At 41.9% G+C, this 15,097-nt stretch overlaps 1 protein-coding gene across 1 annotated transcript; it reads right to left on the bottom strand.

Annotated features, from left to right (window-relative positions):
• Window positions 1-5,442: 5,442 nt before the first annotated feature.
• On the bottom strand, window positions 5,443-14,411 carry LOC308283261 (protein yippee-like 3). Its single transcript, XM_080723651.1, has 5 exons — window positions 13,974-14,411; window positions 12,600-12,718; window positions 11,099-11,142; window positions 7,884-7,992; window positions 5,443-6,808 (listed from the first exon to the last, which is right to left on the bottom strand). Exons 1-5 carry the CDS (start codon window positions 14,020-14,022, stop codon window positions 6,719-6,721), a joined length of 411 nt encoding a protein of 136 aa, XP_080579777.1. The 5' UTR covers window positions 14,023-14,411; the 3' UTR covers window positions 5,443-6,718.
• Between the last annotated feature and the right edge of the window lie 686 nt (window positions 14,412-15,097).

Raw genomic sequence — 15,097 nt, 5'->3', positions numbered from 1 at the left:
AGTGGGTAGCCTGATTTCAGACTCTACGCTGGAGCTTGGGTGGGCGGGTCTATTGGCTGGAGCCAGGCTATGGAGTGGGGGCCCCTGGTGCTGGAACTCCATCAAGGACCCCTGGGGGGGTCCCCGACTCCCCAGACCCCATGGGGAAAACAAGCCATAACACAGTGGTTGGTTCTCAAACCTTTTCATGTCAAGGACCCCCAAATTGACATTTATTAGCCCACGGACCCCCGTTTGAAAAGATATGCCAGGGACCCCCCATAAAAGTAGATTTTTGTTTAATTTTTTGATTTTGTGATTCTCAACCATTTTAATTTCAACGTTAAAGGGGAAGACCACCCATTTTCAATATTGAACTATTGTCATTAATATAACTGTGTGTGGAAATAGAAATAGAAAAAAAGCCCCCCCCCCCCCCCCTTCTGTGTTGCCTAGAACTGGAAGATTGATTTTGGGGTTTGTATTGTTGCGACCGTAGGTCGCATTTACTATCAAAAGCTCCACGGGCTGTCTGTCAGTCCGTCAGTCAGTCACACTTTTGCCCTGCTCATATCTCCACAACCGTTGCCCCGATCCATGCCAAAATTTCCACACAAACTCCTTGCCTGCCAAACTACAACCTCCAAGGACCCCCGGAGTTCCAGGGACCCCCAGGTCCCTGGGGGACCCCCAGGTGTAAAAACATTACCACATACACGTCACACTTTCCCCCTACTCATATCTCGGCCACCGTTGGCCCGATCCATGCCAAAATTTCCACACAAACTCCTTGCCTGCCAAACTACAACCTCCAAGGACCCCCGGAGTTCCAGGGACCCCCAGGTCCCTGGGGGACCCCCAGGTGTAAAAAAAAATACCAAATGTGCAAAAATGACCAAATGACCACCCCCACGGGGCTGCTCACGGGGAATTCCCGGGGACCACCCACTCCTGGTACTCCAGAACGGATGCAAAAGTGGTGGCGCCCCCAGTGGAGGACCCCCTCCACTGCAGCTCACATAAAATGCCCTAACTCGGCCTAGGAGCGTATGGGAGAGCCGGGGCCGGTACCTATTCGTCTGCCAAGGCAACGCGGAGACCCCACCCCTCATTTCTCACATGGCCCTCTCCTAGCGAGACCTACGGTCGCTTATCTCCCGATTAGGGAGTCTTACTGGTAAAATACAACGGTGTGATGTCATCAAGTTGTATTTTACAATACAAACCCCAAAATCAATCCTCCAGTTCTAGGCAACACAGAAGGGGGGGAACTTTTTTTCTATTTCCACACAACTCAAGGTATTTAATGACATAGTTCAATATTGAAAATGGGTGGTCTTCCCCTTTAACATCATATGCATATAGGATTAGGCATTTAATGGCATTTCTATCTCAAAGACCCCAATTTATATTGTAAAATCAATGTAGGCCTACCTGAGAGTGTTTTGGAAGTTGGAACCAAATCGACCCGTCAAGGTCATTTGGAATTTGTAGCACTTATTTGTACACTCTGAGTTACAGATCCCACAAGGGTCCATTTGGTTCCTACTCCTATCATTTAGCTGTGGAGTGTGGAACTCACTTGACCAATGCCCTAAAGAAGCAACGGCTATTTTTGAAATAATCTAAAATCTCGTAGATCTGTTATAAAAAAAAAAGAAAAAAAAATTGATTAATAATTGGAAGCAAGCCTAAATAAGCAACTACACTTTAGAAACAAAAACGCAACCTGCAACTGCCAATAATTACAAGCAACTTTACAGAAAAAGAAGCCCAAAGTCGCTTATAATAAGCAGACATGGCAACACTGCAACCTCCTCGACAAGAACGCCGGTGCAGCAGCAGAGGAAAATGGCGAGATGGAAAAAGTCACGTGACTAATGTCTTGGAAGGGTCCATTCTGTTTCTCCCATGTCCCTTTTTTTATTTATAGCATTCGAATTATCTTATTATCAGTTCTTGTCAGAGAGTAGCCTGAATCTCGCAACATCACATAAATCAGCAGCATTTTAAATAAAGAAGTGTGCACATAATGTGTTGTGCTTTTGGTATGTTCTACTGCAGGTACATCCACTGCCTGCAGTTTCAATGTTTCAGTGTTAATAAATACTTTGTCACAACTACAATATGTGTGTGTGACTGTGGACCTTTATTTTTAACTCTATGGTGTGGACTGAGGTGAGAAAAATATTAAATAAAAAAAGATACGTATAGCCTCTATATAGGCTATACTGTTCTTCTCACAACACCTCACAGCAAGAGGTTTGGTGTAGGGGAAAAATAACCCGGGCCCTATTTTCGCCAAGCAAAACCCTAAACCCCTAAACCCCTTTGCCTTTTTTTATTTTTACTATTTTGAGAAACATTTTTAAATAGTTCAAATAGCTGATCTACAAGCTTACTTACAGCATCGACACGTATTTTAGTATTTTAAAATGTTTATCAAAATAGTAAAAAAAAAAGGCAAAGAACCTTAAGGGTTTAGGGTTTAGCATGGATGAAAATAGGGCCCCCAACTGTAAATACTGGGCATTGATGGAAAGAGTTTCTAATTGTGGTGGAAACAAACATATTCAGCATCATGACTGAAAATGACATTATATTATTGGAGAAATAGCAGTCCAAGTAGGGAATGAAACTTTACCCCAGGTGAAGGAGTTGCAGCAGGAAAATCTTATTGCTGTCACTCAATCGCACTGTTGTGACCAAAAAAAGAGTTGAGCCAGAGGGCAAAGCTCTCTACCGAGCAATCTTTGTTCCTAATCTCACTTATGGTCATGAAGAGTAGGTCGTGTCCGAAACCTATAAGGTTGTGGCCGCGCGTACAAGCGTCTGAAATGAGTTTTCTCAGACAGGTGGCTGGCATCTCCCTTAGGGATAGGGTGAGAAGTTCAGTCACCCAAGAGAGACTTGGAGTAGAACTGCTGCTCCTACACTTGGAAAGGAGTCAGCTTAGGTGGTTCGTGCATCTTGTACGGATGCCTCCCGAGCGTCTCCCTAGGAAGATCCTCTATGCACTTCCCACTGGGAGGAGACCCTGTGGCAAACCAAAGACCATGGGGGAAGTACATCTCCACACTGGCCGAGGAGCGCCTCAGGATTCCCCCGGAGGAAGTGGATAATGTTGCTCAGGAGAGGGAACACTGATAATCTCTGTTGGAACTGTTACCCCCTTGACCTGATTCCGGATAAGCGGTTGAAGACGGATGGATGGATGGAAGGGGAAATAGGTCAAAAGTGAAGCTTATATATCTCTACGGAATTTCATTATGTACTTATTTTATTTGTAAACCAAACTACACATTTGATTTATAAATCAATTGTGGATGTGGTATTATCCTTAACATGTATACCTTATAAAAAGTCAAAGTCCATTTGCATTCACTCAACCTATAGTCCAAGGAGCCCCTCTTAAATTCAAGTATAAAAAATGACTTGAGTAAGTAAAAGTACAAGTGTTGGCATCAAACTATACTTAAAGTACTAAAAGTAAAAGTACTAGTTACGCAGAATGTCCCATTTCACATGTTTTCACAAGCTCACAACGCAGCATTGCAGCGCATTGTGACTCTGAGCTTCTAGAAAGGCTATTTTCAGATAACCGAGTTTATACAGTGCTGAAGTGGTTAATGTATGTTTTGTAATAAAGTAAAAGTAACTAGTAACTAAAGTTGTACAGAGATTGTTGTGGAGTAAAAGTACAATATTTGTCTCTGAGATGTAGTGGCGAAGGAGTAAAAGTCTTTAAAGTTGGAACTAGTACTGTAAAAACACCTCAAAAGTGTACTTACAGTGCATGTATACTTTGTTAGACTTTACACCACTGCGATCATTCATAGAGTGCAAGGCACTTCAGTGTTCAGTTCTATATGCATAGTACATATAAGAGATTTTTTCACATTCTTCGGTCATATGACAGTCATGCACCCCGACTAGCCCCTCACTCACATGCACCAACACACAACTCCCCACTAACCCAGTGGCAGTCCCATGTGTGTCAGAATCCCACAACTATTCGGTCTGAGCTCATTCACATGACTTGTTCCCAGCGGTGGAAAAAGTACTGACATTTTATTTGACTGAAGCAATACTCTGCTTAGGGCATGGTCATGCACACCACGCTTTTATTCTGCCAATGCATTTCAGGATATTCTGCCATTTGTGGATTTCTGCATCAAAAACCTGAGAGTATACTGTATGAACATGCTTTATTAAGCACCACAGCCCCAAATTGCTATGAGCCATGTAGTAGAGCTACTATTTTGAAATAGATTTGAAAATGTTGGCATATGGAGACTTTACTGGTGAGGCCCTTGTTTGGGGGAGGGAGGTTGGGCGGGGAGGGTGATATTGGTCATTGCGTGTACTCCTACCGCTTGGAGCGGCACCTGTCAGCGGGGAGTGTTGGGCTTGGAGGAGTAGAACGAAATGTCCACCCGGTGGGGGCTCCTCACTGCAGGTGAGTCAGTGGGATACAACAGCAGTGACAACACAAAAATGTGTGTGTGGGGAGGAATCAATTGGCATAACAACTAAATTGTGGAGAAAAGGGGGGTAAAAATAATTGGCTACTCTAAATTATGATTTATATCAAACTACTTATTTCATGGGAACATTAGATGCTTTCATTTAATATCTATCTCTTTGATCTATGACCAGGGCATGAATCCTATATATTTTTTTTATATTGGCCATAAAGGATAGGATTATTACAGGAACAATTAACATGGGTTCAACTACAAAATCAAAATGCCAAAGGTCTGCTGATTATTGTTCTATATATAACAAATGCCATTGATACATACTTGAAATACTCAAATCTTAAAGTGCATGGACAACTAACATGATGGAACAATGTTGCACTGGCCTCCACAGCACCATCTGCTGGCTAATTCTATCCTGCCCTCTTTCAAAGGACTCTCATTAATTAAAATACAATAATAGGTATCGAGTGATTAGTGGATAATGGTAACAAAAGGTCTTGCTCAACTGCTAAGCCTTTCACGAAGACAAAGGTTCACTTTAACTAATCAAGCTCGTGGAGAGTTTGTTTTCCTCGCTACAGCAGTGAAAATATGGAAAGTAAAATAGAAAAATAGATAAATAACTTTAAAAGTACAGGTAATATTATGTCATATATATATATATATATATATATATATATATATATATATATATGTGTGTGTGTGTGTGTGTGTGTGTGTATATATATATATATATATAGATATTATATAGATAGTTATAGATATATTTTCTTATATATCAAGAAGCTATTTTCACTATATTAAAATAAAAACAAATGTTCATTAACGTTATCAAGGCAAGTTTAAAATACCTGAGTTATCACCCACCTACACACACCACACAGTGAAATCATTTAACTCTTTAACTTTTACTATGTATTTGTGTTACACTCAGATTCATATAATCAAGAGATTAAATAATTCCAAAAAGACAGACATCTTTACCACATACTGTACTTTAATGAGAGAATTCAGGTTAATACACTTTAATGAAAGACAGACATAAAATTGCCATAAATATGCTACATCATTCATTTATTTATAATATTACATTTGAATCTAACATGATTGAGTACTAAGTGTGTCCACATGGGCTGCTCAATGTAAGGTTATATACATGTTATAAGACCTCAAAGCAATGAAGATAAAAGTGGATATCCCAATTATACAGTGGAAACACCAGATGTGATCCCCAGACACGTCTCTCAACACAGTCTAGCTGGCGACATCTATGCACACACACACTGCATACACACGCACACTCCCATTAAAATATACGCTAAAATGTATACCCACAGGCAGAATGACTCATACTCCATTTTTTTTTTTAAGTATTCTTGCTGAAGAGATTTGCAGTCTTTTACATTAAATCATGAATCACCCTGATTGCCTTTGGACAATAAAAGAAGGACCACTGTTACGGACAATTCCTACTGTGTCGCAAGGCTGTATCGTTCCACGATCAGAAAAAAAGCGTTGACGTAAATTGCAAAAACGAATGTAAATCCAAGCCTTAATCACACAATAAAAAAGTGAACTGTCAAATGTACAATAAAAACATCCCTCTTATTGCACCAAGTATTCCCCATTAACTTGTGTCAGTGACTCACACAAGCCTTAATATTTCACTCTGGGCCAATCAGTGATGCTCTTACATGGATGTACATGTGCATAAAACTCATAAAAGTACACCAAACTGTTTGCATCCGGTTTTGTAGTGAGGTCAGTTCTTTCGAAGTGAAACCACTAGGTGAACTCTCCCGCAAAGTGAAGATGGTTCTGCCGTTGCTGATGGTTTGCTACCACTCAAACAACACAAGTGCGTAGACGGCGTACAACCCCAACATGCAATACCTTCCCGTGTGTCTACTTCTCCTATTCGGTTGGCCCCACACACACACATGCAAACGCACACGCACGCACGCACGCACACACACACACACTCGCAAACCCCATACTCGCTCACTCCCATGCCCCAGCAAAAACTAAAGAATTGGGATATCTCGATGGAAGCAAATGTGCTCTCGTGGTTGTGGGGGGAAAAAACACATTATGGAGAGGATCAAAGGAGGAGGCGTCTCATGCTATTCTTGGCAAAGCTGTATGAAGTGGAAGGGTTGCATAGCTATGGCTCGTATGCGAGATGAGGAGGCTACGCGGGAACCCTCTGAGGCCAACGGGATGGACGTCTGAATAAAAGCTGACGGTTGGCTCTCTCAGTCCCATCCATTGTCCTTTATCATGTGAGACAGCTCAATGATGAACTTCCCTTCCTTGTACTTCTGACTCAGTTCAAAGGCTTGCTCCTTGAGAGAGGAAGAGAGAGAGAGAGAGAGAGAGAGAGAGAGAGAGAGAGAGAGATACTGTGTCAGATACAACCAGTGCTTCTCCAACGTCTTCGTGTCAAGGACCCCAAAACTGACTTAGCCTAGTCGCTTCTTTTGGGCTTGTTGTCATAGACCAGGCTGCTTGTTTATCTTGCAAAATCTGGAAACACTGCTGATTACCTGAATTACACTTGCTACACCTGTAGCCTACTATAGAGCGGAAGCCAAGACGAATATAGAAAGACATGCCATCTCCGGTTAATTTCCCGTATGTGTGTGAAGTGGGCGGAAACCTTTTTAGGAGACCAGAAGCAGGTTGGAGTCTATTATTTCCAATGCAAGAGTGTACATGAAGTGTACACAGCTTCTGAACCATTCTTTAGCTCCATGGTCACTGAACTAAATATTAGACCCGATCGTCACAAGCTGCACAATATTCCCAAGAATTCATACTAAAATGTTTTTTTTCAGAGAGACAAATCAAGAGAAAATCTACTTTCTCTGTCCCAGGAACATACTCTCGCGCGATCCAACACCAGTAAACATTGGACTTTCACAAGATCTGCCGTCAGATTAGGATTTGTGTACCATGTCGTCTCTAGTGGCTCCAATTGGTACGGTGTATCCTCCTAAATGAACAATCTTTGGCGGAAGTGAACCGATACTGAATGCAGCAGCATACTTCAGAGGAAAAACTCAATGGCGAGCACTGTTGTATAGTCTATCCATTTTATAGCAGATCTACAAGCTCAAAATGTATAACTTAAAAGAGAAATCACACTTAAAGTACATGGAGTTACAGTACTATTAAACATACTACAATGAGCAATAATCCTAGTACGTTGTTTACTAGTACAGTACGATGCATGAATTTGTTTCTGTATTTTAAAAGTGGGCTTTGCTGCCATGAAATATTACTAAAAAATGAATTAGCCAGAAGAAGGCCTTGATTTTGATCAAAATATGTTGCTCGTTTCCCCCGAGCAGTGAAAGAAAGACAATTTGTGTGTGTGTGTGTGTGTGTGTGTGTGTGCGTGCGTGCGTGTGCGCTTACATATTTCCAGCCCAGCGTAGTGTGACAGTTTTCGCAGTAGATGTCAGCCACAGCATGGAGTCCGGTGAGCAGCAGCCTCTCCTCTGCGGGACCACAGCCCACATTCACTCTGAAACCAACAAGACACAGCACAATAAGTATGTAACATTCACTCTGAGTCTGAAACCAACAACAACAAGTAAGTAGATCGGAAAGGCTTATTGTCGTTATCAGTCGAGAACGCGCAAGTTCCCCGTTACAATACACTAGACCAGTGGTTCCCAACTTCCCAAACACCAGGTCGGGTCCCTTCATTTTTTTGTTTCCTACATTTTGTTTTTAAATTATTATTTCAAAACATTCTCAAAAAACCTTTCCCAAAAAGCTACGGGTTCATGATTAAAAAAATAATAATAAACAATTAAATAATTTGATTAATAAGTAAAATAAAAAACGAAATTCCATAAATCAGAAAAAAATGAATGTTTAAGAAGAAGTGAAACTAGCCGATCTCACAACGGACGCGGTGCGAAGAGACGCGTTGTGTGCTTGTAGATCGGCTGTTTACACTAGTTTTGGGTCCCGGGGAAATGTCCAATCTCTCTTTTGGGTCTTGAGCTAAAAGGTTTGGGAACCACTGCACTAGACCCCTGGGAGATGGATTTCTGAGGTGGAGTGCCACACCTACCATCTGAAAAGGTTTTGTGCTGAGGGACCACCACAACGTGACGTGTTGTGAGCTTGTAGATCGGCTATTCTTGGCTAATGGCCACCCCGCCCTGAGAATTTGTGGGTTAAACCTTGAATCTCCATCTTTCATCTTTTTACGTTTATCAATTAAATGCTGTTGGTCATCATGTAACCACCAAATCTGATCGTTGCCCAAAAGTAGCACATTTCTGCCCGACAACAAGGATATGTCTCACTTCAAGTATAAATAGCACATTTTAGATTATGTTACATGATACATCACCAGACCATATAATACTGTAATAAATCCATTAATCGTTATACCCTCAAGGACCCTCACGGCACTTAATTTGGCCCTCCAAAACATATCAATGAACACACAGCACTTTTTAATGTGTGGAGCCCTGGATCTGTCCAGATGCCACTTAGCTCGCTGTGGCAAAAAAAAAAGAAGAAGAAAAAAATTAAAATAAAAAGTTTCTATATCTTTGTTCATCCTAAAATAAAATTCATATTAGCAAACATCACTCGCACAAGTGGTGGTAGTGCATTACCCCAAAGTGACCCAGTTAGCTTACAGCTAACAATACACAGCTTGTAATGAAGAATGCCAACATCGCACTTTCTGAGAACCAAGTACCGATATAGAAATGACTTTCCTGCAGTGTCTCAATTGCCTTTGAAGAACAGTCCACAGCACAAGACTAGTTTTTGCAGAGATTCCGCCAGAGCACTTCAGTCTAGGCACCACCACCATTGCAATCTGGGAACCCATCGTCAAAGAAGAAAGGGCGACACCTATCGGTCGGCCTCTCTTCAGTAGCGTAGCGTTCTCTGAGGCTGTTCTTGAGAGACTACCACCATTGAGACTGAAATAGCCAGCACCGCGACTAAACATCAGATTAAATGTTTACAATAAGAGCGGAATTTACCTGCAATGTGCTTTTTTATTTTTGGCTGTTGCTACATATACTGTACATACCGGTATGCAATACTGTAAGTGTGAACCCATAGGTTTATTGCCGTATTTCTCAAACCTTTACATTTCAAGGACGCCCCTTAAAGGAGTAGTTCACCCCCAAAATGTGATTATAGTAAATTTACCCCCATTCCATGATTCCGGATGGGGACCCATTTCGGGTCCCCATCCGGAATCAATGGGGGCAAACCCATTGTCATCAAATTATTGTCTTAGGAATGCGACAAAAAACAAAAAAATATTATTGAACTCAAGTCTCCATGGCGAGAGTAATCAATAGGAAAAAAAAGTCATTTTGGAGGTGAACTACTCCTTTAACTCTGACAGTAAACAAATGGAACCAAATGGACCTGTTACTGTTACAGACTTGTAATGATCAATTTGAACCCCCTCACGGAACCCTGAGAGTCCCTGGACCCCACTTTGAGTGCCGCTGGTTCGCGTGTCTCCTCCTTCCACCGCCTCCCCGGTTCGTCCTCTTTGCACAGCAGAGCCAGTCTGTTGCGCTGGCTTGCCTCTGGTTCAGCCAATCACGAGCCGCGGACGACATCTGATGTCCTATCGACACAAATTTGTTTCCGTAGCTGCTGCCTTTTCAGTCTATGGCGCAATGCTGTGATACTAAATGCAGAACTTCAGCCTGCCCGTCTTTACATATTAATGTCTTCAATGAGTTATGGCCTGCCTACTTTTTGACCGAAAAATCACATTCACCCAACCGTTTCAGGAGAAACTGCGTCACTATAAGGAAGTGGAGTGAGTGGAAAACTTGGTTTCATTTTGTCTTTAAAGAAAATAATTATATTACAGAAGAAAATGAACACAATTGCCACAATATTCTAATTTTATGAGATTGATCTGTATATGGGACATCCAGACAACGTGCTTAATTTGCAGGCTTAGTGGTGTGGGCTGATTTTGACTGAAATGATAATTTTTAAGACTAACTGGTGATGACAGAGGAGATACTATAGTCAACTAATGCTGATCAGACGAGCCATTCTTGTGTAGGGCTGACATGTATTGTTCAGGGATCCTAAGATGCATTCATTGGACTGGGATTCGACCCTATGTTCCAATTCTGAGCTTTCGGCTCAGCTATTAACCTATTAAGACCTGGGGACTCGATTCTACAAATTACTTGGAAGTTAGCTTGTATATCTGCTATTTTTGAATAGCCAAAGTATACAATAATTGTTAAAATGGTCCAAATCTATATCTCTTTGTTGTTAGGCCTTGCTCTGTATCGTTACTTCCAATCGATTGCTAAGGCTGTCACAATCATGACATTTTAGTCGACGATTAACAGTCACACAAATAACGATTGACGATTGAATTGTGTTTTTGACATTGAACATCAAAAGATATTTTTGTTTGTCCTTTAGGCTTTGTAAACAAAAGCTGCACAGGGCAGATATGACAAATAATTTAAATATACATAGACATGACATGACCGACAATGACCAACAATTAAAATAAATATGGCCAAAACATGACTGAGAAGAACGAGAATAAATAAACAATACATCAAGTATAACCATAACGTAACATGACTGCCGTTACTCACACAGAGTTGAAGAGGTAGGCCCGGCCCTGGCTGCCCTGGAAAGACTGCAGGACAAGAAGGAGAGTGGAAATCAATTCAAGTGATCAACACTCACCCAGCTGATAAGCAAGTAGAGCAGGGGTCTTCGAGGTTTCTCAGGCCAAGGACCCCTGCGTGGTACAAACTTTTTCACAGCTTTCATAGATGGCTTAGATGGCTGATCTGTTTGACAGCGCTGTCGTCAGCCTATGTTGGATTCATTATAAATGTGTATTTCTTTCAGACATTTAACCACTTAAACTATTATATATTAGAATACTCAGAGATTTTTCAAAGGTTGATGAAACTCTGAATCGTGGCAGTCAATGAGTAACTGTGCAACATTGTTTTCTCACTCAACAGTAAACAAACAAACATACAGTATAAGTGTACACTGGTTATCTGCATATTTCAAAAATGAAATGACAATTGTCAAACACTGGCCAAATTGTCAAATATTACCTAAGAAAGAGGCAGATTTTACAAGCTACAATCTACACTACAAGCTCGCATTGCGAGGCTTGTGAGCTTGTAGATCAGATTTTCACAATATTCATCTGTGGAACAGAGTCAAACTAAATGTAATGCTTCAACTCCTACAACTCCAAGTGCCTGTCAGGGTGGGGGTTCCCCAGTTCATTTTGAGGGCCGTACTGAACTTCTATGCAACTTCTAGTCAAGTTTCCACCAGCAATCTCTAAACTTTCGAAAAGATTTAATATTTTGTTGATTGACTTTACTAAATCACTTCACAGGCGCCTTTTCTTCCCTTTGCACACGCTGGGCTGTCATTATCGTGACATTTTACTTCGGAACTAAGGATTTAATTGTGTTTCCTTTTTTTTGGGCATTAGACATTGGAACATTAGGCTTTGTATACAAAAGCATTGCACAGGGGCCAGGGCAGATAAGACAAATAACTTGATTATAAAAATAAATGACTGGCAATGGCCCGGTACTATAATAAAGATAACTATAATGTACTATGGCCAAAATAGGCCAGCCGATCTACAAGCTCACACATCGCAACGCGTTGCGAGCTGGTAGATCTGCCATCCGCTATTTTTTTTTTAAACTAGAGGTTCGGCCCTCTAGTTGACAATTAATCGTCAACTTAAATGTGTAATGGTGACCAGAGTCGTGCAGAGAATGTTAGAGAGGCAGGGGCTGACATTTCTAAAAGGGCCTTTTGGTGAAAGTATTGAAAATAGTCGACATCCAAGCTTGGAGGTCGGCTATTTTCGGTGCTTGATACCACACTGAACTAAGCATAAGCAATTCAATACTGGAGATGTGGCGTTCAAGTTCAGGAGAGTTTGGACAAGGCAATTCTCTTGAATGCTGCCTTCAGGTATGGCATGGATAGAGGGGCATTTGCATTTCTTTCACCATGGTAAAATGGCATTCATGGTCTGGAGAGGGCACTTTTTACAGACAGATAAAAGGGCAGGGGCACATGCCTGATGGTGACAGCCCTACTGACCTTGGAGATGAGGTCATCGTGGTTGGCCAGGTGTGCACGGCAGTGGACACAGCTGTAACGGCGGTGACACGAGTCCAGGTAAGCCTGGAACGTTTTGGCCTTGGTCAGCTTCACCATGTCTGAGGAGGAAATATATTGATTGATTCTTTTATTAGACAAAAATGGAGAACAGTACAAGTATAGTCAATACAATTGAAATGTAGTACAGTACAAGTACAGTTAAACACCCTGCCTAAAAGGAACATCCCAAATAAGACCTTTTACGGTCTTTTTTTTTTTTACATTGGAAGCCCTCTGTATTTAATTCATGGACATAATAAATAGCAAGCAAAGAAAACATTAAATAATATCGCAGTTATAAAAACACTATTGTGTACAGGATAGGGGAAACAAGGGGGTGGGGCTAAGGTAAGGGGGGTGCTCACTTCTCGCCTGTCTATGGGAGAAGTGATAAGTACCTCCCTCTCTGGCCTCCTGTTTTCAGGGCAGGAAGTATGCCTTCAAAACTATATCCTTTCACACCAGTGGTTCTCAAACGTTTTCTGTTAAGGAGTGCCCCACATCGATATATATTTCGCCATGTTGCTTCCACAAGCTCACACTGTGGCGTAAAGTGTTTGCTATCTGCTATTTTTCACTAGTTGTTTTGGTCTCAGGCAAACGAATAATTTCTCTTTTGGGTCTTGAGCTTAAAACGTTTGGGAAACACTGGTTTAGAGTTACACCATTAGCTACACACCCTTTATCCCAGAATAGCATATTTTAATGTTATTTACTATATTCTTATTTGAATCTTTCAATGTTGTTACTGTGCGGCAAAAGATGCACAACAGACACTGACATTGCTCCAGCAGCTGCAGATCCAACTCAGACAGAGTCACAGCACAAATATGAGATATTATCACAGGCGGCTTTACTTCCTGCTTTGTGCAATGTGCACTGTACAAAGCTGCACACATTGGCTGTATTGTTACTCAATACTCTGTCTCTTTATTACATATATAATAATAACCACAACTTAAATTCAGGTTGTTTTACTATTTAGTGCTTTGGTAGGCACCTCCTTGGGGGTGTTCCCAGCTACATTATTTACAGTAAGTAGTAGTATTTAGTAATAATAGAATAATAATAATTACTATTATTATTAGGAACAAGTATCAAATGGGGGTCCGCGGCCTTAATTTAGTGCATATCAAATCGGTGGTCCTCGAAATAGGAAAAGGCAGAGAAATCACTGCTGTCACCACACACACACACACACACACACACACACACACACACAGTGTTGATGTTGTAACACTAGTCGCACAGGTCGGATCATGCCATGGTGCAGCATTGCAGGAGGAGGAGGACATGTTGTTGTTGGCCACTCACCGCCTGGCTGGGTGCTGCTGTGGTTCTTCAACACAGTGAGCAGCTTCATGCGACGGTTGGTTCTACAGCTCAGCAGCCTGCAGCAAGGAGCCAGCTAGCTTAGCCTGTTCCCCACAGCACAACACAGCACAACAGGACGGACGGAGGGAGCAGCCAGATGACCATGCAGGCAAACACGCACTCGCACACACATACGCACCACCAAACACACACACAGGATTCTGGCGCAGATCTCTGGTTCTCTTTTCCCCCAGTCAGGAACTGAACAACTCCTGCTTTTCGGTTCAATTTTGACGCAACTCGAGAGGAAGCGTAAATTCACAGCGTCGCCTTTTATTATTAATATTATTATTATTATATATGTGTGTGAGATATCGCAGGATAATATAATGGTCTCACGGACGGACGGACGGCGGCGGCGGCGGGAGAAAAGCTGCAGTTTTGTTTACCAAAACACTGGAGGAAGTGTGACTGTGGAACTGCGTCACCCAGTGCAAAACAAACCCCCGACAGCCAATGGGAGGGCAGGACGAGCCACCCTCCGCCAATAGGAACAGACCTGACAAACCTGCCTCCACCAATGGGAGCGGACCTCACAACGCGCACACCAATGGGAGCCGCCGCCGCCGTCCCACCCCTGTGTGTGTGTATGTGTGTGTGTGTGTGTGTGTGTGTGTGTGTGTGTGTGTGTGTGTGTGTGTGTGTGTGTGTGTGTGTGTGTGTGTGTGTGTGTGTGTGTGTGTGTGTGTGTGTGTGTGTGTGTGCGCGCGCGCGTGCGTGCGTTTCCACGCGCACGCGCAAACCACCTAATATAGGTCAACCAATTAGCTGCGGCTTCATAAGAGTGTCTTTTTATGGTCACACACTCACACAGGTACACAAACAGGAAAAAAGTAGGCCTACTCACATTTTTTTTTTACATAAGTAGGCCTATAGTGTTTTTATAACTGCGATATTATTGAAAGTTTTCTTTGCTTGAATTAAATACAGAGGACTTCCAAATAAAAAAGACCATAAAAGGTCTTATTTGGGATGTTCCTTTTAGGCAGGGTGTTTAACTGTACTTGTACTGTATTTCAATTGTATTTGCTATACTTGTACTGTTCTCCATTTTTGTCTAATTA

Source organism: Nannobrachium achirus (assembly GCF_963921795.1).
Source record: "Nannobrachium achirus genome assembly, chromosome: 4".
NCBI lineage: Eukaryota > Metazoa > Chordata > Actinopteri > Myctophiformes > Myctophidae > Nannobrachium > Nannobrachium achirus.
The sequence above is the reverse complement of the archived record's forward strand: the minus strand, read 5'-3'. Positions and strand labels throughout refer to the sequence as shown.